At 37.3% G+C, this 20,631-nt stretch overlaps 4 protein-coding genes across 8 annotated transcripts in view; 3 read left to right on the forward strand and 1 right to left on the reverse strand.

Moving 5' to 3' along the window:
- ubr1 (ubiquitin protein ligase E3 component n-recognin 1) overlaps positions 1 to 433 on the reverse strand; it is a 29,280-nt gene extending 28,847 nt beyond the window's left edge. For all 3 annotated transcript variants that reach the window (XM_028000079.1, XM_028000078.1, XM_028000077.1), the window contains exon 1: positions 316 to 433. In XM_028000079.1, the coding sequence (XP_027855880.1) occupies positions 316 to 384 (69 nt within the window). In that variant the 5' untranslated portion in view covers positions 385 to 433. The remainder of the gene's footprint in view (positions 1 to 315) is intronic.
- Positions 434 to 437: 4 nt separating this feature from the next.
- Positions 438 to 8,092, forward strand: atxn3 (ataxin 3). Of its 3 annotated transcripts, none has more exons than XM_028000112.1 (11): positions 438 to 574; positions 2,297 to 2,461; positions 2,980 to 3,024; positions 3,114 to 3,199; positions 3,278 to 3,344; positions 3,417 to 3,504; positions 4,425 to 4,554; positions 4,621 to 4,775; positions 5,709 to 5,847; positions 5,936 to 5,988; positions 7,038 to 8,092. In XM_028000112.1, the coding sequence occupies exons 1-11, from the start codon at positions 530 to 532 to the stop codon at positions 7,088 to 7,090; spliced, it is 1,026 nt and encodes a 341-aa protein (XP_027855913.1). In that variant the 5' UTR covers positions 438 to 529; the 3' UTR covers positions 7,091 to 8,092. The 3 variants fall into 3 exon arrangements, with proteins under 3 accessions (XP_027855913.1, XP_027855914.1, XP_027855912.1); XM_028000113.1 differs by having other exon boundaries at positions 4,624 to 4,775; XM_028000111.1 differs by having other exon boundaries at positions 4,425 to 4,775.
- Positions 8,093 to 10,508: 2,416 nt separating this feature from the next.
- On the forward strand, positions 10,509 to 20,348 carry serpina10b (serpin peptidase inhibitor, clade A (alpha-1 antiproteinase, antitrypsin), member 10b). The gene is made up of 5 exons (XM_028000108.1): positions 10,509 to 10,657; positions 11,730 to 12,365; positions 13,008 to 13,281; positions 18,474 to 18,621; positions 19,052 to 20,348. Exons 2-5 carry the CDS (start codon positions 11,762 to 11,764, stop codon positions 19,241 to 19,243), a joined length of 1,218 nt encoding a protein of 405 aa, XP_027855909.1. The 5' UTR covers positions 10,509 to 10,657; positions 11,730 to 11,761; the 3' UTR covers positions 19,244 to 20,348.
- Positions 14,390 to 16,663, forward strand: LOC114133944 (A-kinase anchor protein 9-like). The gene has a single exon (XM_028000105.1). The coding sequence runs from the start codon at positions 14,820 to 14,822 to the stop codon at positions 16,074 to 16,076; it is 1,257 nt and encodes a 418-aa protein (XP_027855906.1). The 5' UTR covers positions 14,390 to 14,819; the 3' UTR covers positions 16,077 to 16,663.
- Positions 20,349 to 20,631: the final 283 nt, after the last annotated feature.

The raw sequence follows: 20,631 nt of genomic DNA on the forward strand, positions 1-20,631 counted from the left end.
CTAAAACAAATTGTGGTTCAAAACACATAAATACACTTAAATAAACTGGTTGTTGAGCAGTAAATATAAAACAATAATGAATCCTGCTTCAAATCCATTCAGATATGTAAATAAACACGTTTATGTACATTTAATTGGAGGCTCTTTGAGGCTAGTTGGTAGTTAGCCTTAGAGCTGCTTTAGCTTAGCCGGAACGGCGCTCTGTCACAAAGCAAAAAGACCGTTAAATTCCCAGAAATGATCCCGGTACAATCCGCGGTCTCCCCTCGGATTGTCGGTCAGCTGTCAGCTGGATTTAATCCCAGAACATCTCACCTGACTGAGCTGCAGCCCCTCTGACGGCTTCTCCCCGTCCGCCATGTTCAGGTGCTGTTTAAGGAGCATGCGTCATAGGGAGACCGTTTCCTGTTACACGGTTCTGAGCAAAACGTCCAAAGCGCTGAGTCAGGCCTACCACCAGGGGGCGCCAGTAAAGATTGTCTCCTGTCGCTGAGCTGATGAATGCGGAAGAGGTGGAGGTCAGAGTTGAATGTTTGACAGAAAGCTGAATATGGATTCCATATTTCATGAGAAAGTAGGTAAAATATTTAATTTGAGTCGCTAATCTGTAAATGTTGACTGCAACCCGTCGTGTGAGTGTCGGTGTCAGTTTAGCAGCCGGTAGCTGCCGCTGCTAGCTGAGCTGTGGTGTTGTTGTTTGTTCTGAATGCTAATTGCTAGCTCACCAGCTAACAAGAAAGGCTGAAAAGTTTGTTTTCAGATTGTTTTAACAGCTGTAAACGAATAATTTGAGGTTCCCAAATTGTGATTTTATTAGTAATGAAAGTTGCATTAATAAAGCGATGTGCTGTCGCTGTGGAGTAAAACCACTAATTTGATGTTTTTGATTAGTTTGATTCCTGAAGACTACTGGAGGTTTATAAATTATACTGTGGGGTCTCGTGATCGATCGGTTACTCTTGTTTAAAATCAAAATCACTATGTTTTAAAATGATATATCCTGTGTTTACAGTACGAATAAATGTAATAATTTAAACTGGTGCGTCTTTTTAAAATCTCTTTTTAAATCTATGAAGGTAGATTCTTCTCTGCCCTTTAGCTATACTTTATTATTTGTGCTGTCTGTATTTATTTGGTCGTTTTTAAAACGTGGTTGTATGTATTTTTAACTTCTGTTGAGCACTTTATGTTAAACAGCGCCGTATGGAATAAAGTTGAACTGACTGGTTGAATTTGATAATTTACCTTCTTACTTTTCATTCTCTGATTCTTTTATTAATGCAAAATTCAATGTGCTTACGACATTCCCAACAAGTAAGATTATTACCAATAGTAGCTCTAATAGTGCTAACAAAAATAATTAAGATAATATCGATGCTAAAAATGCTAAAACAACATAATATATCGAGATAATTTCAAGTATTTACTGTATTGGTGTCCAAAGTGCGGCCCAGGGGCCATTTGTGGCCCTCCGAGTGATTTTGTGTGGCACCCAAATGAAATTCAAGAATGATAAAAAAAAAAAAGAAAAAGTGGCCTGTTCATCACAGGTGCAAACTTTTTCTTACAATAGAAAATATTGAGTAAACTGATACTTTTACTGAAAATACAACTTTGCTGCTAATAAATCAGCTTTTATTTGATTTATTTTAAAAAAAAGTGACTCAGAATTTGAAAACTAAATGAATTTTTTTTAATACAGAAAATTTGCAAAATAATTTTAAAGTTTCAGATTGTCTCTACAAAAACACAGCTAAATCAGACAACTTTAATTGCATCATTTTGAATTGTTTAATGTTTAAACATGATTTTAATTCCACTGTTAGTTTCACTGAAATCCAAAAACAGCACATTGGTTTCAACTAGCCCCTTTTTTGAAGGACACTTTTTTTTTTTTTAACCGCCCCGCAAGGGGTCTTTTTGTGGGCTCTTGTGTCCCTTTTTCAAAGTAGAGTGACAGGAAAGGGAGGAAGACATGCGGTAAACGTCGTCGGGTCCAGGAGTCGAACCCGCGACAGCCGCGTCAAGGCTACGTTGCCTCTGAATGTGGGTCGCACTAACCCCTCCGCCACCACGGCACGCCCTTTGAAGGACAATTTTGCTTACAGCAACTTCATAATTCACTATTTAGTTTTGTTTATTTATTTTTGGATATTTAAAATGTCTTCCAGCGTTAAATGTTCATTAGAAGTTAAAGTTTATTGATCTTTGAGAATGTGTTCCTTCATTGTAATGCCATTAACATTATATCACTTGGGAATTGTCTCAAAACAATCATATTATTTTTGTTTTGCAGCAAGAGGGCTCCCTGTGTGCCCAGCACTGCCTGAACAATCTCCTGCAGGGGGAGTACTTCACCCCCGTGGATCTGTCCTCCATTGCTCACCAGCTGGATGAAGAGGAGAGGATGAGGATGGCCGAGGGCGGCATGGCCAGTGAGGAGTACCGGACGTTTTTACAGGTGACTAGAGGACAAAATGTAGCTTAAAGCAGCATCATGTAACTTTTACAAAAACATGTTTTTTACATATTTGTTAAAACTGTCGTGGTTTAGAGACAGATAATCTGTAAACAAATTGAGCTCCTCTACCTCCTGCCTGAGCTACTGTTGCCGTGTGAAGAAATGCTCCTGACCAAAAACAACCAATTAGAGCCAGGAGGAGGGGCTTAGCGCTATCAATCAACTCATGTACTCAATGCTAAATGTGCAAATGGCAAAGAAACCATTTACTATAACAGGAAAATTGTTTATTCTCCATCATCTGTAGCTATGCTATCCAGCCTTAGCATTCATGACAGGCTGTGCTGGTGGATACAGTGTAGCAGGAACACTAAGGCCTGGCGCTGATTGGCTGCTTCTACTTTTTTTCCCACAAATTATCTGTGTCATCCTGTTCTGTCACAATATGTAAAATATATTAGAAAAGCTACAAACTTTAGCTTTAAATCATTCTTAATGTTGTATTTTTGTGTTTACAGCAACCCTCAGGGAACATGGATGACAGTGGATTCTTCTCGATACAAGTACGTCTTTAAATCCCACCTTATTGCCAGTAAATATAAAGTCCTGACTTCAAATGGTAGAGCTCCCGTTTATCTGCTGGTCGCTACAGGTTATTAGCAACGCTCTGCGGGTGTGGGGCTTGGAGCTGATCCTTTTTAACAGTCCAGAGTACCAGAGGCTGATGATAAACCCAATGTAAGGCGCCGTCACTGTGCTCTGAAAAAGTTAAAACTTACATTTCAGTGGAAACTGATGCCGTCTTTTATGTTTCAGAAATGAAAAAGCTTTCATTTGCAACTATAAGGAGCACTGGTTTACAATACGCAAACTGGGACAGCAGGTATGACGCCGCCTTTTAGTTTTTAATAACTCCAGTTGATGCAGTTCACCAGAAACTCTGATTTCACTGCAGTGGTTCAACCTGAATTCACTCCTGACTGGACCGGAGTTGATATCGGACACGTATTTAGCCCTTTTCCTCGCACAGCTGCAACAGGAAGGTACGGATAAAATAAATCAGAGCGCGAAATCTTTGAAAATGTTTTCAAGGTTTGAAAAGTGTTGATTTCTGTACAAAGTCCTTTGAATGTGCACAGTTTAGCAATAAAATGCAATGTATTGTTTGATTGAAGGTCTGAATTTGGAAAATGTTATTTATAGCTGAAACCAAATATTTTCTGACACCTAATATAAAGACATATTTTTTCTCGCTGTCTGAAGTTAAATCAGTCAAAACATTTCTTGTTTAAGGTTTTGTAGAATTGCCTAAATTATTTCTATTTGCTAAATGCCAGAAAACTTAGCAAGAACATTTTTGAGAATTTTTTTGTAACTTTATTTGTGTTTTAAGCATTTAATTTGAGCTCGAAGCTCATTAACCTTAACATGATTTGTTTGGATTGTTTTAGTGTAATGAACATATATTATTCCCAATTCCTCAAATACTTATTGATCATGTTATACTTTAAATATTAAGCAAAACTACTGAAGTTGTGGGATATTTTTTTGTGTTAAATTTCTGTGTTGTTCTCAGACCAGTGACGTGAATGTGAGACATTTCAAAACATAGAATTTTGTTATATTTTAGCTTAGATTGTAGAATATGATCACAAAACATTTTAACAGTAATAATTATCATATAATCACAAATTGAAACTATAATCTTCTTTAGTTCATTTGTTTATTTTGGTGCTAGAATAGTAAATTGGGTTTAGTTTTTAGTGCAAATATCTTATTTTGATGAAAAGTTACATGTTAGTTTTGTTTTATTTCAACTGATTTACCTTAACTAAGATATAAACTAGACCAAATTACTTGGTAACATTTTGAATTTTGCAGTGTGAATTTTACTGTGCAAACCCTGATAAATACTCTTACATGTCGGGTTCAGATTAGAAATATTAATTCTGTATTTCTGCAGGTTATTCCATATTTGTAATCCGGGGAAATCTACCAGAGTGCGAGGCGGAGCAGATCCTGGGCATCATGCGGGTCCACCAGCAGCAGCGGCCCAGACTCATCGGGGAAGACGAGGCCCAGACCAGCATGGGGTACGTCTCCGCAGCACGCCGGCGTCCCGACCCAAAAGAACAGCTAACTCCGGTGTTTACTGCCAGCAGGACGTCGGCCTCTCAGACGCAGACGGACGTGGGTTTTGTTGTGGAGGACGAGGATGAGGAGCTGAAGAGAGCTCTGGCGCTCAGCAGGCAGGACATGGATGTGGAAGACGAAGAGGCCGACGTTCGGAGAGCCATTCAGCTCAGCATGCAGGGTAACGGGATTAATGGAGTTATTTATCGGAACATGTTCGCCTTTATGATGCAAAAGACTTGGGAAAGGGTAATAAAACAGAAGCGGTATCAGGATTTTCTACTGTTAAATTAACAAAACGGAGTGAAGGAACAGAAAAAAAATCCTGACTAAATCAATACTCGGTTTGATCACCTGGAAAAGTCGAATACTTGACTTTTAGATCTTTGAAAAGTAAGAAAAAATATAAATTTACCAAAAGTCAATTCCCATCTGGTTACCTAAATGTTTCCTTCCTTCCTTCTTAAAATTTTTCATCCTCATGTCCATCTTTCTGTGTCTTTATTTTTTTAATGCTTTTTTTGTCTTCCTTGTTCTATTTTTGTTACTGTCTTCATTTATCTTTCATTTCTTTGCTTGTTTCTTTATGTCTTTCCTTCTTCCTCTCTCTTTCCATCTTGTTTCTTTGTCTTTTATTTCTTTTCCTTTGTTTCTGTTTTTCTTTCTTTTATTCCTTCTGTTTTTGTCTTCCTTCCATTGTCTTTTTGTCTCTGTTTTTGTATCTTTCTTTTGTCTTTTATTCCTCTTTGTTTCCTTTTTCTTTCCCTCCATTTCTATTCCTGGTTTGTTTCCAGTCCTTTTTTTGTCCTTCCTTTCTTCTTAATGCTCTCTTCGGTCCTTCGTTGTGTCCAGCCTTCAGTCTTTCCCTTTTTCCTAATTACTATCCTTCCTTCTTTACTTTCTTTTTTCCATCCTACCTCCTTTCCTTTTTTGTTTTTGCTCGACATTTAAACCCTGCATGCTTTAAAAATGGCTGCCATAATTTCAGAGCAAACTTTATTATTGATCTGTGTGAGTTTACATCTGGAGATTTACAAAAAAATAAAAATAGTTTGAACATTTCAACATATTCTTACTTTCTCCCTCGCTCCTCTCTCTCTTCCATGTTTTTCAGGAGCCGTGATGAGCAACTCGTCTTCGGAGTGCGAGGTTTTAGGTGTGAAATCCAGCAGCACTGAAGAAGGACAAAAAGTCCAGAGCGAGACGCTGACAGCGGAGGAGCTGAGGAAGAGGAGACAGGCCTACTTTGAACGGTAGGATGAAGCAGACTCTTCGTCTCCTCCTAAGAGAGGAATTAAAGAACAAGATTTAGAGTAAAATTGTCTCTGATTCCTGTTTTAGGCAGCAGCAACAAGCTCAGCCAAACATTCCCCAACAGCCAGACACAAATCCAGGTGAGAAAACTCGCTTTGCATCATTAAAATATTGAAACATTTGGGGGGAAAAAAGTTATGGAAATGTTCACATTTCATGCGTTGGGTTAAATTTTTAGTCTATTCCCATTTTACTGCATCCAGCCTTGCCAGTGGAGGCTCCTGAATATTTCTGATCCATTCGGTGGCAAAAAGACATTTAGTGAGAGTCTGAAAACCCAAAAGAAAATAAAACAAATTTTAACAAATTAGTTCGTTTGTCTAGAACAGGGGTATCAAACTCCCGTCCTCAAGGGCCGCTGTCCTGCAACTTTTAGATGTGCCTCTGCTGCACCACACCTGAACAGAATAATTAGGTCATTAAGGTTCTGGAGAACTGATCTTCACAAGGAGGAGGTCATTAAACCATTTCATTCCATTGTTTTGTACCTGTGGCACATCTAAACACTGGACTGGAGTTTTAGACCTGTGGTCTAGAAAGTCTTTTGTTACTGTTTACATTTTGTGGAGAGGAACATTTGCTGTTTCTACTTCTGAGGTTTTGGTGTTGTTTCCTTAGGTGGTTATTGGTGCAGCGCCACCACAGGCAAGGAGGGGAACAAGTTTTTAAATTTGATTTGTTTATAGAACAGAGCGTTAGGGCCACACCAAGAAAATAAAAACAATTTAATTATGAGAACAAAGTCATAATATTACAACTTTATTCTGGTAATATTATGACTTTATTCTCGTATTATTTTGATTTTATTCTCATTATTTTGACTATTCTTGTATTATTTCAACTTTATTTTTGTAATTTATTTATTTTTTCTTAGCATGGACCCAATACTCTCATTTATTTGACAGTGCAGCATGAATGCGAACCACAGCTGCTGAAAATGTAACAAATGTCGCAACTTTAGTCCCCAATCTGGTGTGAAATCACCCTAAATGATGAACAGCTAATTTGAAACATGAACACTTTCAGCTTCTTTCCACAATCTTAAGACTGTTCCTATATCCTAGAGGCAGTTTAATGCAATGAGTAAGAGTGTAATTAAATATTAACCTGAGGCCACGACTTTACCCAGGATCAGCAAACACCGGCTCAGAGGAAGACCAACAGCAAGAGTCCAGCCAGTGAAGTTGTGGAAAGTTTGTGTTGTTTACCAGCAGCCTGGACTGGAACCCCTGCCTGGGGGTAGCTTCGCTCCCTCCTCTAACCTTTTGCATATGCAAACATAAGGACGTAAGGACACGGTTTCCTGTGTTAGTTCACTGACCGACCACAGAGACGAGAAGAAGAGGCAGCACTTTGGTGCGACCCGGTGAAGCGCTCGGGCTCCAGCGGACTCATGATGCAGTAAATCCAAGATTGCAATTGCCTTTTTTACCATGGCGCCTTCTTTTCTATTGTATACAGTTTTTTTTTTATTCCAGTTCTTTTGGGGTTTTTCTGGAAGACCTGGAAAGACAAAAAAAACATGCAAGTGTTGGAGGTTAAAAGAAAACAAAAATAAGATAGGCATTCTGTGAAAGCCATACGAGACCAATGTCTTGGACAGAAAAAGCTTTATAGGCGACGACACACCCTCCTGCGTTTGGTTTGTGGAACAAAGAAATAATTAGGAGACCTAATCCATCACAACTCCTTTATAGTCTGAAATAATCCAACAATTTCTCACCGCAGCAAAGTGTCTTTTGGTCTGAAACACTAACGTCTGTGGATTGTTTATTCCTGATCTGAGTGATAGTTTTACTCAGTTCGTCTTCAACGTTTTCACTTTATTCCTTTCTTTAAATGTACGAGTAGACATTAAATTAATATAAGGGTCCAGTGTGGACAATACAGTTTTTTTCTACAACGTTCCGTTAGAATCTCTCATAAAGCACTTAGTGAGCTAAGAAGGAAATATTCAGTTTGTTATATGTCGGAATATTATTACTTAGATTATACAGCTACCAAACTACTTGCACAAATTTGACCATTTCAGTAGCATAAAGTTGAAACCAGATGTTCTCATTTTTTCCATCTTCACTTTCTGACATCAAATCTTTTATCTTTTAGGTCAGTTGGGATAAAAACAAATTCCTAAACGCCACAATAATGAGATATTTTGGTATCTATTTTCATTCCAGAAGTTTCTAACAATAGTAACAATAGAAACATTTTCTATGGTACTGAAATCAGGAATCAAATGTTTTCTTATCCTGAACCAACTTTATAGATACAGTGGTGGCATTTTAAGGATCATTCACTGGAAAAATACAAAATCCTAAGTATTTTTTGTCTAGTTTGTAGAGCAAATATTTTAGTACACTTGAAACCAACTTATAAGTAACTGTTTGACAGTATAAAAGACTTTCTTAAAAGTAAATAATTCCTTGATGTTAATGAAAACGTACTAGTTCACTAGCAGATTATTTCACTTGTACTATGAGAAAAATGTCTTGTTCTAAGTTAAATAATCTGTCAGTGGAACTAGAACTTTATTTAATCAATATTGAGGAGTCATTTATTTTGAAAAAAAAGCTCCTATTTCTAGCTAAAGTTACTTTTAAATTATTTTTGCCTTATTTCAAGAGCACTAAGATATTTGTAGTAGAAACCAGACCAGAAATACTTGTTTTTATGTTACTTTTGGGGTAATGTCTTTTTCCATGCTGAGTGGCCTTCCAGCCCATGTTGTTAAATTCTGTTTTTACTTTAACAGCTTCAGTCACAAATATCACCAGATTACATTACTTTCTAGATTATAGAACCCAACATCTACCTAATTATGATGAATGCTGGATATTTTCATGCAACGTTTGACAAAATAAACATCTGGAAATCATACCGAATGATAAAACCTGACGTTTTGAGATCCACAAGTCGCTTTCTTTGTTCGGTTTTATTTTCTCATGGCGTCACATAAAGAAACAGAGTGTTTGCCTTAAAATGCTTCCATAGTTTGCTTCCTGTTAGCCTAAATTTTGCAAAGGAAGCCCACAGATGCTTCTGGGATTTTCCAAATTGCTTAAATGATTAAATTATGTAACACGTAGAAAATAAATGTGGTTTTCCTAACTGACCTAAAACAGTAAAAGATGGATTTGATTTGGTTTCACAGTATATAAATCTGGTTTTAACTGCCTTACACTGATACTTCGGTTATTATTAAGGTTGCCAAAGGTCCTTGAACGTCATGTGTTGATAAATAATTATTAAACTCCTTTATCTGTTAAGCTGAGAAATCAGAAACATTTGGCAGGTCTGGAAACCATGTTGTAGTTTATTGCTGGTCTAAAACTATAACCATGCTGTGTTTTATCAGGTTGTTTTTTCCTGAACAGACCACATTAAAACCGTTTGTTAGGAGTCACGATTTCTGGAACCAAGAACAAGTTTGGAGGTCATGCTGTGCAGATCTGATGTTTTCACCGTTGCTCGTCAGGATTGGCTGTAATTTTTTCATTTTAAATGCACTTGTGTGAGAGTATAAAACGTGTTTTTTCTATCATTGCATTGTTTTCAATCACTTCTTTCTTACAGTAATCTGTTGTGTTTGTTTCATGTTGCGATACACATTCTTTCAGTTAATATAATGGTCAGTGTTGCAGGATTAAAGTGATATTAACTCACTGTTTGCTGCGCATTTTTATTGTGACATGTGACTACGGAAGCCCATTTCTGCCATAAAACTAAAAATAAAAGCCCAACAAGAAGTCGAATTAAGAGATTAAAATTCATAATTATAAGCTTAAAAGTCATAATTATCAGATTTAAAGTCATGATTATGAGATACAAGAGCAGTTAAGACACAAATCAGTCAACGTTAGCTTATATTAAAGGTTAGCTTCACAAATACACGGTGTATTACAGCAACAGCAGTAGGTAAAAAGTCAAAATTATGACTTATAAAGGCAAAATGATTACGTACCTCACAATTCTGACTTTGAATCTCATAATAACATCTTTGAATTTATGACTTCCGGTTGGGCTTTTCTTTATTTTAGTCTAGTTTTATTTTGGCAGAAATGGGCTTCATCTGCAGATAATGTTCCTTCTTATCAACAACAAATAAGTCAAATTTAGACATTTTATTTAATGGGGGAAGTTGTGAGCTTTAATATTAATTTGCATGCAGTAACAAAATGCCTGCCAAAAATACTGAAACTGGATAATTCCTATGTAAAGTTGCAGATAAGTTGGTTATCTTTGAGGCAAACCCAACATAGACAAACCTAATATGATAGATACTATTATTAACATAAAATGTTAATAATAATTTTACTATTTTACTTATTAATCAATATTAAGTAATTACTTACTTAAATCAAGCTCTCATTTCTTACATTAAAGTTACTTGTAAGTTAGTACACTTGAAATAAGACAAGATATTTGCACTACAAAGTAGACCCAAAATTTTTTTTAAGACTTGGTGTGAAATAGGCTACTAATCAAACAAGTGATTAATTTTTCTAAGGATAGTTTTAAGGACATAATTCTACATGGGGGTACTTGAGCCCTTTAGCCCCCATGTAGATCCACCCCTGATCAGGTGTAAATCACAGCAAAGTCATTTATGAGTAATGGGGACAATGATGGTGAAAGTTCTCCCCCCTAAAACTTTGTTGTAGTTAATATGTAACCAGAAGAACATACTTGTACTTTGTTTCCCCAAATAACAGAAGCAGTTTACAGAACTCATCTGGATCGAGCCGAAAGGTACGTATGGTGGCTAGTTGGGCTAGGAGTACATTTCGCCGCAAAATTACAGTTTCTCTGTTGTGATAAATGTAGATAATTTACATTTCTTACTCTTCAGATGAACTGCAAAAAGTCTTACCAAGTATTTTTGTCTAGTGAAAATGTTGTAATATACTTGAAATTAAACAAATATAATTTACAAGTAACTTTCAGTAAAATATCAGCCTGTTTAAAGTAAATAATTGTTGAATATTGATTTAAAAAATACTATTTCCATTGGCAAATTGTTCAACTAATAATTCATTTTTCCAGTGTTATAAATGAAAAAAAATGCTAGTGGATTGTTTACTTTAAATAGGCTCCTGTGTCTAGCAAATACATGGGGTCATTCGATGCAAAAATACAAAATCTTACCAAGTATTTTGGTTACTTATCTTGGCACACTTGAAATAAAAACATTAACTAAACTAAACAGTAACTAAACACTAAGTTTAGTTACTTAAACTAACTTTCAAGTAACTTTTCAGTAAAATACAGGAGCCTGATTTAAGTAAAAAGTACTAGTTCTAGTTGGCAGATTTTAACTTATAACATGTAAAAAATGTTTTGTTATAAGAAAGAAATCTGCCAATATTTATCAATATTCAATAATTATTTAATCAAGCTCATATCTTACTGAAAGGTTACTTGTAAGCTAGTACACTTGAAATAAGATAAAACTAAAATATTTGGTAATATTGTGTTTTTGAAGTGTTGTTCATTTGTCCACACTGCAAAAACGAATTCTCACTAAGTATTTGGAGTTGCAAGTGCAAATATATTAGCAAACTTAAAAGAAAACAAAACTATCTTACAAGTAATATTTCAGATATACGTGTGTGTTTTAAGTTTGCTAAGTTTTGTCTTACTTCAAGCGTATTGAGATATTTGAACTAGAAACTAAACCAAAATATTTGGCAAGATTTTGTGTTTTTGCAGTGTAATTAATTTGCTAAACTTGCTACAACACTGGAAGCTTTTTCAAAGTAAGAGTGACTAGACGAAAACACTTGGTAATATTCTGTATTTTTGCAATTAAAACATCTTTCAGGTTCAGAGTTCAAACCTTTCCGAGCTCCAGCTATGGGAACCCACAAACTGGAAATGCCGTTTATTTTCTTGCTAACCTGCTTGTGCTACCTGGCTCCAGTCCATCAAGCAGCGCCTCCAAACATCACCATCTCCGATCTTTCCTACAAGAACATGGACTTCGCCATGAACCTTTACAGAAAAATATCCAGCCACCACGACAACAACATCTTCTTCTCTCCTCTGAGCATCTCCACCAGTTTCGCCGCCCTGCTGATGGCGTCTGGCGGCGTGACGCACCAGGAGATCCTCAGGGTGCTGAACTTGGAGCAGTTGGAGTCGGCCGCCCAGCCGCAGCTCATCCCGAGGCTTTTCCAGCTCCTTCAGGAGAACATCGCGCAGAACGGCTCTCTGAAACTGGACCAAAACATGGCGCTTTTTGTCCGTCAGCAGGTGGAGGTCCGGAATGTGTTTGAGGACAATTTAAGGACGTTTTTCCACGCCGACGTTAAAAGCGTGGACTTTGCGGACACGAAAGGGAGCGTCGGTTACGTAAACGAATACATCAGGCAGAAGACGCAGGATAAAATTACCAAAATGATTTCCTCACTTGATGAAACGACTCAGCTGCTGCTGATCAACAGCATTTTCTTCCGAGGTAATGAAAATGACAGAGTATTAGGACCCTACTCAGAAATAAATAAGTAAAAAATTGAGTTACGAGAATAAAGTAGAAAAAATATGAGAAGTCAAAATAATACGATAGTTATATTACCAGACTAAAGCAATAATATTGTGATTTTATTCTTGCATTATTTCAAACTTATCCTCATATTGAGACTTTATTCTCATATTATTCGACTTCATTTTTGTAATTTTATGACTTTATTAATGCTATATGACTTTATTATTGTTTTATTTTGACCTTATTCGACTATATTCTTTTATTATGGCTTTATTCTTGTAATATTATGCGTTTTTATTTTCCTATTGTTTTGACCTAATTTGACTTTACCATTTTATGACTTTATTCTAATACTTTTCAATCTTGTTCCGTTATTTCGGCTTTATTCTCGTATTACTGCGACTTTATTCAACCTTATTATCATATTACGACTTTATTCTCCTATTATTTTGATCTTATTTTCATAACTTTATGACTTAACTATCATAATCTTATTTCATTATTATTTTATTAGCATGGCCCTAACACTCCATTGCAGAATAAAAAATATTGACTTGCTTTTGAGACTAACTTTAACTATTTACATCCAAGTTAACCGTGTTGTCCCCAATCCAGGTGCCTGGCAGTCGCCTTTTAACTCCGATTTGACCAGAGACGCTCCCTTTTACATCGATAATTACAATATACTGCAAGTTCCCATGATGGTTAAAGAGGACAAGTTCTACACTGCGGAGGATATTCCCCTGGGAGCCAGACTGCTGAAGCTGCCATACCAGGAAGGCGTCTCCATGCTTATCCTGCTGCCAAACAAGGGTATCGATTACACTGTGATTGATGATGAGATCAGTGCCGAGAAGTTCCTGAGCTGGGTCAAAGACCTCCGCAAAACGTAAGTTCATACTGTGAAATTCTTGCTTGGTCGTCATATGTGAATTTGCGGTTTTCACAATAATTTTTTTTTTCTTTTTTTGTGTTTAATTAGTAATTAAAGCACTAAACTTTGCTTCTAGTCCTCAAAAGTTATTGATATTTTAACTGAACAGTTTTGTGATAACGTGTAATTTAACTTTGATTAGAAGATTAAAATTTGGAAAAGGTTATTTACAGTTGAAACCGGATAAAAAATACACACATTTATTTTCTCACTAGAAACTATTAATAATAAGAACTACATTGTGCCTTTAAAAAGATAACAGAAACGTACTGAAAATATAGATGACAACATTCTTTGTTTTAACTGACAGCCATCTTGGTAGGCAGTTGCTAACAACAATAAACAAGCCACAACAATGCTAGTACCTTACAGCTATTACTCATTTACAATTTTTGAGTCTTAAGCCTGATATTAAAAACAAGGCTAAATCAATCCTAACCAACTTTCAACAAGATTTATAAATCAATAGTTATAGTTTTTATCTTTTACTTTTCCATGTTGTTAACATCTATTTATTATAAATTTTCTTTCCCACTCTCTTTTTCCACTATAAAAAAGAAAATAAATGTTTGACTAAACAAGCAAAATTAACTTCCCAATGTATAGATATTGAAAAGGTTTCTCGAGATTATCATATATGTCATGTATGTCAAACTCAAGGCCCGAGGGCCAAATCTGGCCCGCCATTGCTTTTTTTGTGGCCCTCTAAACTCCAAATTATAGCAATAGGCCCCTCCGGTTTTTCACCAATAACTGCAGAATTCACACAAAAACCAACAAATCCTCACATTTTTTCTGAGTTTATCAACATTTTTTCTCAAAATTGGCCAAAAACATTTGGGTGCAAGTGACTGCTGTCTCAGCCTTACTTGAAGTCAAGTTATAGTCCATGACCGATAGAGCAATTAATAAAAAATCATATTTAACATCATATATTAGCGCAAATATCGTAAAAATTCCTTAGAAATATTTCTAAATTAGCTCCACAAAATCTGTGATGTTGATTGCAGAAAACCACAAAAACAATCACAAAATCCTGGACGGACTGATTAGTGTGAAAAGATGCTCAATATTATGTTATTTTAAGAAACACTTACTGAATGCTGAAACACCTATTTATTGATATTTTAACAATTGAATTGGTTTTTATCAATACGATCTGGCACAACAGGCCCTTTATGAACATTCAGAGTTTAACGCCCCTGATATATGGGATAAAAACGAGTGAATCATGGACTATTTTGAATGTAAACAAGAATAAAGAGTGAGATATTTGGTGTTGGAATGATGTCACACCACCAGCAAAGGAAGATTCTGTGATGTCACTGGCATGCCGTGTGTGATGTCATCAACTGCAGAATTGTATGCAACACAATTCTGCATATTTTTCATTGCTTGCAATATCACTGACCAGTTCAGACGCAAAGCTCTTTCAGATCGACCACTCAAGTAGTTTAACAATCAACGATTTTAGTGATTGTATTTAGGAGAAAATGTCTTATCATACGCCGAGATACCAAAGTGGAATGATGGGACCAAACGCAAGAAGGGGAGTCCAGCAAAACCCCCAAGCCAGGTTCCCTCCTGCACACCCGAATGCCTTACACCCCCAAGCCAGGTTCCCTCCTGCACATCCGAATGCCTTACCCGGGGAAATCCAAAGACTCAGCTCCCTTCTGGAAATGGAGAGCGCCGGAAGATTTGAAGACAACCAGAAACTGGCCCACCTGGAGGCAGAACTGGAAGAGACGAAACTCCAGTTAAAAAGGCAGAAAGGTCTCAAAGAAATGTTTATCAACCAGGCCAAAGAAGCAAAGAGGGAACTTGAGAGAGTACAGAAGTTCAGTGACCCAGCAGTCCTTAATGCTGCGGTCATTGCTTCCAAGGTTCACAATGATGTGAAATACAAGAAGAAGAAGCCCTTGCAGCAGGACTTTGTGGAATTGAAGGTGGCCCACATTCTTAGTCAGGAAGCATTTGTAGCTGAAATACAGGCGGAGAGAGAGAAAAGTCAGGCCCTCCAAAAAGAACTGGAAGAACTCCAGACTTCCCACGAGGAATTGCAATCCAAGTATGAAGCAGACGTTGCTCGGCTGAGGCAGGAGGCCGAGACACAAAAGTGTTATGAAGTGAGGCTTAGTGAGGAACTTGATCAAGTTCGTGTTTCATACGAGGAGTTAAAAAGTAGGTATGAAACAGACATTATGGAATTACAGAGTACCCAGGCTGAGTTGGAGAAAGTTAACACTTTGTACCAGGAACTACATTGTCAGTATGAAACAGATGTCACTTCTCTCAAACAACAAGCAGAGAAATACCAGCAAGAGACAAGTTGTTTGAAAAATGATATGCAAACAGCAGTAGAGGATCTACTGCTGCCTGACACTATGAGGGCTGAGACAGAATTTTTCCAACCAAAACCCATCACAGTTTTCCAAGAGAAGGAGGAAGACTTGCAGAGCCAGGTCGACCTGGGTAAAGTTTTAAGCCAAGAGGTTTCTTCGGAGGAGGAACTCTCTGGAGAAACCTTATCAGGTTGCTCCTCGGATCCGGAATCCACGGAAGAGACTGAGATCTCTGGAGAAACCATCCTGGAAGATTTGGAAAATCCAGATATTGAAGCCATGCAGGATGGTAAAAAAAAGAAATCTAAATTTTCGATTTGGAAAAAAATACAAAAAACTCTGCGATTGAAGAAGCCAAAAAAACCCCAAAAGAGTGAAGAACCCCAAAATCAAGAACATGTCTAATGTTCTTGATATTGATATTTAGAGAAGAAAGACATGCAAGAGAGGAACCAAGGACTGGAATCAAACGCATGGAGGTCGTACCCTCTGTGTACGGGGCGCCATGCGACACTCCATCAAGATTAAATTTAAAATGTTAAAATTTGTATCCCCCATTGACAAACTAGAAAATAGATCCCTTCCCAACCCAATTGGAAAAAACGTGGGCAGCACGGTGGTGCAGCGGTTAGCGCTGCATCTTCACAGAGACCATCTGTGTGGAGTTTGCATGTTCTCCCCGTGTTTGCGTGGGTTTTCTCCGGGTGCTCCGGTTCCCCCCACATCTCCTAAAACGTGTAGGTCAGGTCAGTTGGTCACTGCAAATTGCCCCCAAAAGAGTTTAAGAAACTCCAAACATGTGCAGTATTATTGTTAAACTTGTCAAATTAAATTAATTAGCCGTAATTAGCCCTTTTCTCTTTGCTGTTTTAGTGGAAGACGGCACAGTGCCGCAACACTCAGCTCAATTTTTATAGCAACATATTGATTTAAGAATTAAAATTTCTTCTTTTAATAGTAATGATTTCTACAACAAAAAAGTGCAATTTAACATGAAAACCATGTAGAAAAGGGAAAAAGGAAGAACAATTCATGAAAGTATGAAAACAGAGAACTTAATCAGAAATCATTTCCATTACAGGAAGAAATCAATTCTTAGATGAATATTTTGTAATAAATATAAAGCTTTTGTGTTGTTGAGCTCATGTGTTGTCTGCTTGTATAAAAGAGAAGAAAAAGGGGCTAAGAAATGCCTTATTAAGTTATTTTTTTAACCAGCTTTATAGTAAAACTGCAAATTATGTTTTGTTTAGGATGTTACTTATAGGTTTTGTTTGTCAACCTGGGTTCAATTCCCAGTCCTGGGGAATCTGCTGCATGTCATTCCCTTCTCTCTCCTCCCAATTTCCTGTTCAACCACTGTTAAATAACGGCCACTAGAGCCTAAAAAACTTTATTAGAGCCCCAAAAAACTTTAAAATACTAAAAAGTACATTTCACCTCACAAGTGGACCAAAAGTCAGAATATGCTTACCACCTCATTGTGCTCGTTTCCTTATGTTAAAAAACAACTTTCTTTCCCTCTCTCTCCTTTTCTCTCTTTCTTACATAATTAATAAGTTACTTAATATACATACTGTACCCAAATATACACATACATACACACATTTACATGTCCCCTCCATGGGCTGCCACCTTATCGTGGTGGGGGGGTTTTAGTGTCCCAGTGATCCTAGGAGTCTTGCTGTCGGAGCTTCATGCCTCTGATTGAGCCACCCAATGCAGACAGGTCCTAGGTGAGGAACCAGACCAAGTGCAGCCCAAAGATCCCTTATGATAAATACGACCATTGGAAACAGTGGTTGTACTGGCCCGTATATGAGGTCCCACCCTGGAGCCAGGCCTGGGGCTAGGGACAAGTTGGGGAGCCCCTGGTGGCCAGTGGTATGACAATAAAAATCCTTGAATCCCTGAACAATATCAACAATTTGTGCATCGAGTACAAATTGTTGATATTGTTCCGGAGGACCAGTACTGCTCCGTGGACCAATTGGCCCCGGGCGCAAGAAATAATTTCCATTTTATGTATTATTTGAGTCTGAAGGGTCTTTTATTTTGAAAATCCTTTAACCGGACTCTCTCGGTTATGTCTTGCGCCAACAGCAGCCGCTCTATTTGCTGCACTATGATGTGGAGGTGAGTTCTGTTTTTTCGTAGTTAACATTTTTAACTGAATAAACATAACCACATATAATGAACATATATAAAAATGACCTTTACATATAGTAATAAACATTTCCACATATTACCTCCGATGTCCACCGGACTCTCAGTTGCCATGACAACTATTTGGGATTCCCTCCGTTCTTACGTCACCGCGCTTTCTGATTGGCTACCTGTCACATTTAACAGGCTGCGTTCTCGCTCCCAGTCAGGGAAAAAAAACCCTCAGGCTGAGATAATCGGGCCAAGACCACGTTGAATAAGCCCGATTTTTGGATCGGGGCTAAAGAAAAAAAAAAAAAAGGCTTTAGCGGGAACACCAACATGCAGAGAAGCATTATCTGACGGTTCCTTCCCCCACCCGGGCCGCAGCAAAATTGCCAAGTCTTGACCGGTCCGCGGAAATAAAAAGGTTGGGCGCCACTGAGGTACACAACCTCTAGTTGAGTAACCCCAAGATCATTGGGTCTTTTTAAAAAATACATTTGATTTTTTTTTTGGTTCATTTTTTTTTTAATCTCCAAAGTGTTGTGTTGCAAAAGTTTGAAAACATACACTAGAAAATGCTTTTAAAAACACTTGAATTTAGCTCTCTCTTTTTTAAGTGTATGAACCTTAAGTGTCTTGTTCTGTTTGCAGGAGACTGGAAGTCAACATGCCAAAATTCAAGATGGCGGAGGAATATTCCCTCCAGCATCTTCTTCCAGATATGGGCATGACTAACCTGTTCGGTAGTTCAGCGAACCTTACACACCTCAGCTTGGAACCAGGCCTCAAAATCTCAGAGGTGAGTTAGAAATTTCTCCATGTTTTAACCACGTTTGGAGAGATTATCAGTCGACGTCACGTTGCGTCAGCAGCCACTCTGCTCCGCAGGTCGCCTTCCGTTAAAAAGAAACAAACAAAAAACACCTGTCACTGACGTTTGAGCCATTTTCTCTCGTCATTTATTCAGTTACCTTCATTTAATGCTCATATGAATCATTCACTAATGTCAGTTTTATAGAAAATAACTTATTTGATCACGCTGCGATAAACCGTTGTAGTATGCTAACATGCTAGCAGCTAGCTAATGTTAAAACAGCGGTTAACTATGTAACCAGTGAGCGGTTAAATGCCGGTGTTCTGTCAGGACAGTACGTTGCTGGCGCATCCGCTCTGTTTACAGACAAATATTCCCACCTGAACGCTGTTTGTCCCTGCTGTGAAACCCGCAGGTGCTGCACAAAGCTGTGGTTGAGGTGGACGAGACGGGAACGACCGCGGCGGCTAGCACCACAATCGGCATCATTCCCTACTCTCTGCCCAGGATGTTCGTCATCAACAGGCCGTTCTTCTTCTTCATATACCACGAAGTCACTAACTGCCTCTTGTTCATGGGGAGAGTTATTAACCCCTCCAGCAACTAGTTACTGCACTGTTTAAGCTCTGGAGAAGCCAGTTGATGTATTTTCTTTAAAACAACATCAATTGATTGTGCTTTACAGGGTTTCAGTATGTTTTTATGTCAAACTTAGTTAATCAAATATAGCCTATTGAACTTAAATCAGTATTTTCCATGATTGTCTGACTTTAACACCTCTTTACAGCTACCAAAAGGTTTTGGTGAACTTTTAAGATCCCATTTTTAAGCCAAACCTAATTAAAAACATTCCCATAACAAATTAAGTAATGGATGAGATAGTTTACATTTTAGAGGTCAGCAGTCACTTCACTAAACAAGTTTTCACAGGAATTACGGACCACAACCGACTGAATAGCTAAAATCCACAAATACTTGAGGGCTATTTCTAAAAAAAAAAAGAAGAAACGTTTGTAACTTCAACTCATAACCAAATATGCATTAATACACACAGTTTCACATAAAAATTCATAAAAAGGGGGATTTTTTGCGAATAATTTGTAGTCATGTTCCGAATTGTTAATTAGATAAGAATTTTCTTTTTGCAAATAAATTGAAGACATGTTCCACTTAAAAATATGTAACCATGAAGAATTTTTTGTGAATAATTTGGAGTCTTGTTCCACTGAAAGATTCACAAACAGGTTATTCTGTAAATACTGAACTGCAAGCATGCCTGGCTTCACTGCCTCTAAAACAATTTTTTTGTATACAGTTAAGCACCAAATTGTTTATGCACAAGACAGATTTAGGTTTAAAGTAATCTTTTATTTGGACTTTAAACTGGTAGAAAATTAACACATGTGATTGGGGTTATGGCAGTGAGGCTCTCCAATCTCATAGACTTTGAGCTGATTACCAAGGATAAATTGTAAAAATACCAGTTAAAACTTTGCAAAAATTGGTCATCAATTATAAGAAGGAACTGATTGTTGTAAAGTCAATAAAGGTTTTTCCATTAATCACTGAAAAGGGTATAAATAATTTTAAAAATGCCGTTTTTTAAAAGTATTACTCATTTTACTTTGTTTTATCATCTTGTGAAAGAGTGTCTCCTATTATCTAGAACTGGAAATAACATTCTTGGTATCAATAAAACAATTTTAACTGTTTATTATGGGTGCTGTTGATACACATCATGTCGAACCATACACTGCCATCTCCTGGCCAACCAGGGTAAGTGCACAGAACTGTCTCCAGACTCATGTTGCTGTCAACAACTTCAAAACATTTTCCCAGGTTTTTTGCTGGCTGGTAGAAAAATACTCAAAACAATAAGCAACAACTACGGATCAATCTAACAGTTGAGACATGTAAATATTGATTTTTATGTTGAGAAGAGAGTCTTTAAAATGTGTGTTTTCTCTCTCTTTCTCCCTATGCTGCAAAATGACA

The sequence above is a fragment of the Xiphophorus couchianus genome, chromosome 19 (genome assembly GCF_001444195.1).
Source record: "Xiphophorus couchianus chromosome 19, X_couchianus-1.0, whole genome shotgun sequence".
In the NCBI taxonomy this organism is placed as follows: Eukaryota; Metazoa; Chordata; class Actinopteri; order Cyprinodontiformes; family Poeciliidae; genus Xiphophorus; species Xiphophorus couchianus.

Bases quoted from the DNA above. Each gene is read 5' to 3' on its own strand.
- atxn3 (XM_028000111.1), top strand. From the start codon at position 530: ATGTTTGACAGAAAGCTGAATATGGATTCCATATTTCATGAGAAA. The intron at 3,025-3,113 runs GTACGTCTTTAA...TGGTCGCTACAG, and splicing joins GTGGATTCTTCTCGATACAA to GTTATTAGCAACGCTCTGCG. The intron at 3,200-3,277 runs GTAAGGCGCCGT...TTTATGTTTCAG, and splicing joins AGGCTGATGATAAACCCAAT to AAATGAAAAAGCTTTCATTT.
- serpina10b (XM_028000108.1), top strand. From the start codon at position 11,762: ATGGGAACCCACAAACTGGAAATGCCGTTTATTTTCTTGCTAACCTGC. The intron at 12,366-13,007 runs GTAATGAAAATG...TCCCCAATCCAG, and splicing joins CAACAGCATTTTCTTCCGAG to GTGCCTGGCAGTCGCCTTTT. The intron at 18,622-19,051 runs GTGAGTTAGAAA...TGAAACCCGCAG, and splicing joins CAGGCCTCAAAATCTCAGAG to GTGCTGCACAAAGCTGTGGT.
- LOC114133944 (XM_028000105.1), top strand. From the start codon at position 14,820: ATGTCTTATCATACGCCGAGATACCAAAGTGGAATGATGGGACCAAAC.